At 36.6% G+C, this 3,384-nt stretch overlaps 1 protein-coding gene across 1 annotated transcript in view; it reads left to right on the top strand.

Annotated features, from left to right (window-relative positions):
- Positions 1–2,423: 2,423 nt before the first annotated feature.
- FBXO47 (F-box protein 47) overlaps positions 2,424–3,384 on the top strand; it is a 28,922-nt gene continuing 27,961 nt past the window's right edge. Inside the window, exons 1-2 of the mRNA XM_023511257.1 lie at positions 2,424–2,604; positions 2,999–3,178. Coding sequence (XP_023367025.1) covers positions 2,424–2,604; positions 2,999–3,178 — 361 coding nt within the window. The remainder of the gene's footprint in view (positions 2,605–2,998; positions 3,179–3,384) is intronic.

Below are 3,384 nucleotides of genomic sequence, written 5' to 3' on the forward strand. Positions count from 1 at the left end.
GGGCACCTGTAGTCCCAGCTACTTGGGAGGCTGAGGCAAGAGAATCACTTAAGCCCAAGAGTTTGAGGTTGCTGTGGGCTGTGACGCCAGGGCACTCTACCAAGTGTGACATAGCTGACTCTGTCTCAAAAGAAAAAGAAAAAGTACTGTTACTAGTCAAGTGTACCTAGGTATGCTACACGCATCCATTTTACCTGCAAGTCATACATATTTGGGGAATGACCAATTTTACTTTCAACAAGTTCTCTTAAAATGTATATAAATTTTTTTGGCACCTCTGGTATATGTGTGTGGGTATATATGTATATAGACATAAAAGATATTTTCTGAACTGAAGCAATAAAGTGATATAGCATCACTGTGTGTGACATATATTTTTAAGAATTATTATTTAGTAGAAGTAAATCTGTGATTTGAATAAGTTATATTTTATAAGTTTCCTTTCGTTTTTGAAATCAAGTTGAGACATATTAGTCACTATTATTAACAAAAAGTAGAATTGAGGAATGAAGTATTACCATTCATCTATTTAGTCTAGTCTTATTAATTTTATAATTTTAAAACACATTTTTTTTTTTTTAGAGACAGCTCTCACTTTGTCGCCCTCTGTAGAGTACAGTGTCATCACAGCTCACAGCAACCTCCAGCTCTTGGGCTTAGGTGATTCTCTTTCCTCAGCCTACCAAGTGGCTGGGACTACTGACACCCACCATAGTGCCTGGCTATTTTTTGTTGCAGTTTGGCCAGAGCCAGGTTCAAACCCGCCGCCCTCGGTATATGGGGCCAGCACCCTACTCACTGAGCCACAGGCATCACCCTATTTTATAAGACTTTAATTTCACTGTTTAGTTGTATATTATACAGCACATGATTGATAATAATAATATAACCTACTTGATCTATTAGAGCTAGCGTATTTAAATTACTCTAAACTTAAAGTCTCTATTTTTTATCTCTTTGTTTTTATCGTTTCAAACAAAAGAACATGTCAATACTCAGTTTTTAAGAAACAGAAAAACATTGTGGTAGGCGCCTGTAGTCCAAGCTACTTGGGAGGCTGAGGCAAGAGACTCGCTTAAGCCCAAGAGTTTGAGGTTGCTGTGATCTATGATGTCACAGCACTATACCAATATAATGAGATTCTGTCTCAAAAAAAAAAGAAAAAAGAAAGAAATAGAAAAACATTACTATGAATTTTAAAATCTACATTAATGCCTTGATTTTTAGAAACTAAAGAGTGTAGGTTTGGCACCTGTGGCTCATGTGGCTAAGGTGCCACCCACGTATACCCAAGGTGGTGGGTTCAAATCCAGCCCGGCCTGCCAAAAACAACAATGACAGCTGTAACCCAAAAATAGCCCAGCATTGTGGTGGGCACCTATGGTCCCAGCTACTTGGGAGGCTGAGGCAGGAGACTCGCTTGAGCCCAGGAGTTGGAGGTTGCTGTGAGCTGTGATGCCACAGCACTCTACCCAGGGGAACAGCTTGAGGCTCCTGTCTCAAAAAAAAAAAAAGAAAGAAACTAAAGAGTGTAAAAGTAACTCATACTCATTCACAGGTATTATCCAATATTTCATATTATTTTTATTTTTGTGTTAAATCTTTTATTTTTTTCTGTTTTGCATTTTTCTTTTCTTAGAATGTATCTCATCCCAATACATGCCTTATTTCCTGTTAGAACTCTTTATCTAGACTATTTGGCCAAGAGATAAAGGATTTTAAAATTTTTCAAATGATGCTGAGATGAATAAATAAGACTCAGCTTGGTGCCCGTGGCTCAACCGGCTAAGGCGCCAGCCACATACACCTAAGATGATGGGTTCGAATCCCCAGCCCGGACCCGCCAAACAACAATGATGGCTACAACCAAAAAATGGCCGGGCGTTGTGGTGGGCGCCTGTGGTCCCAGCTATTGGGAGGCTGAGGCAGGAGACTCGCTTTAGCCCAGGAGTTGAAGGTTGCTGTGAGCTGTGATGCCATGGCACTCTATCCAGGAGGATAGCTTGAGGCTCTGTCTAAAAAATAAATAAATAAATAAATAAGACTCTATTGGTGGGAACTCCGTTAAGTTGGACATCATATTAAAACTTATGTAAATATGGAGAGACAGCTATTGTGCTTTGCCCATAATAGTATCAACCTCTTCATTAAAAATGAATAAGCTGGACTTGGTGGTTCATGCCTGTAATCCCAGTGTTTTGGGAGGCTGAGGCAGGAGGATCACTTGAGCCCAGGAATTTGAAGTTACAGTGAGCTATGATCATGCCACTTATACTCCATCCCTGGCAACAGAGTGAGACTCTATCTTAAATAAGTAAAAATAAATAAACAAAGCAAACAAAAACCAGCTCTACATTTCTTTAATTTCCCTTCTTACACATTGTTTTTTTAACCAGGATAAAATTCATGAGATAAGAACAAGGATGGCATCCAGAATAAATACCAGTTTCACTTTGATTCCCAACCAGAAACGTAGACGTAGTAATCGTCGATCCTGCTATTTTTCCAACACCCTTGGCTCAGACTCTCATCCCTTATCAGCACTTGGAAATTTTAAAGCTTTGCCATTGGAAATATTCCAAATAATTTTAAGATATTTGTCAGGTGAGGTTTGACAATTGTGAATAGATTACATAAAGCACTAGAATATTTTAATTTTTCCCAAGAACTAGTTTGTCACTATAGGCCCTGCTAAAATGTTAGTGACATTAACATTAAGGTTTTTTTTTCTAAAGTTTCATCATTGTCAGGTAAGGGATACAATGAGAGACCACAGTACTCAGACTCTTTAAAACATACTTTTAATGATAATGACTTGGTAACTTGATCGTTATAGCTTAACATATTTCTAATTCATTGAGAAATGAATTTAAAATAATATTAAGATTTTTCTCTTTTTTTCACTTTATTATTATTAACTTATATGTTAATGTAGTATACTAATAGTGACATTTTTGCATTTAAGCCATTTATTCCTATTTTTTTTTTCTTTTGATAGTGAAGGATATCAGCATGCTAAGCATGGTGTCCAAAACAGTCAGCCAGCACATTATTAATTATATCTCAACCTCATCAGGAAGCAAAAGACTTTTGCTACAAGATTTTCATAAGCTTGAGCTGCCTGGGAGGAGACAAGACTTTACTATACTGGAACACTACAGATCTCTAGGTAATTTATGTAATAAGAATTGCAACATTAAAGAACTATGCTTAATTAAGAGGAATTTATTATAAATTCTGTAAGACCACTAGGAAATGAAATATTTTCTAAAATGTGCCTGTTTCTATGATGTTTCTGTTCTTCAATTCTATTCTACACTTGTTCAAAACAATTTTTTAGAGTATCTTTAATTAAAGATGAGAAAATGCTTTTTTTTTTTTTTT

Source organism: Otolemur garnettii, unplaced genomic scaffold (assembly GCF_000181295.1).
Source record: "Otolemur garnettii isolate 467f Iridium unplaced genomic scaffold, OtoGar3 scaffold00018, whole genome shotgun sequence".
Classification (NCBI taxonomy): Eukaryota; Metazoa; Chordata; class Mammalia; order Primates; family Galagidae; genus Otolemur; species Otolemur garnettii.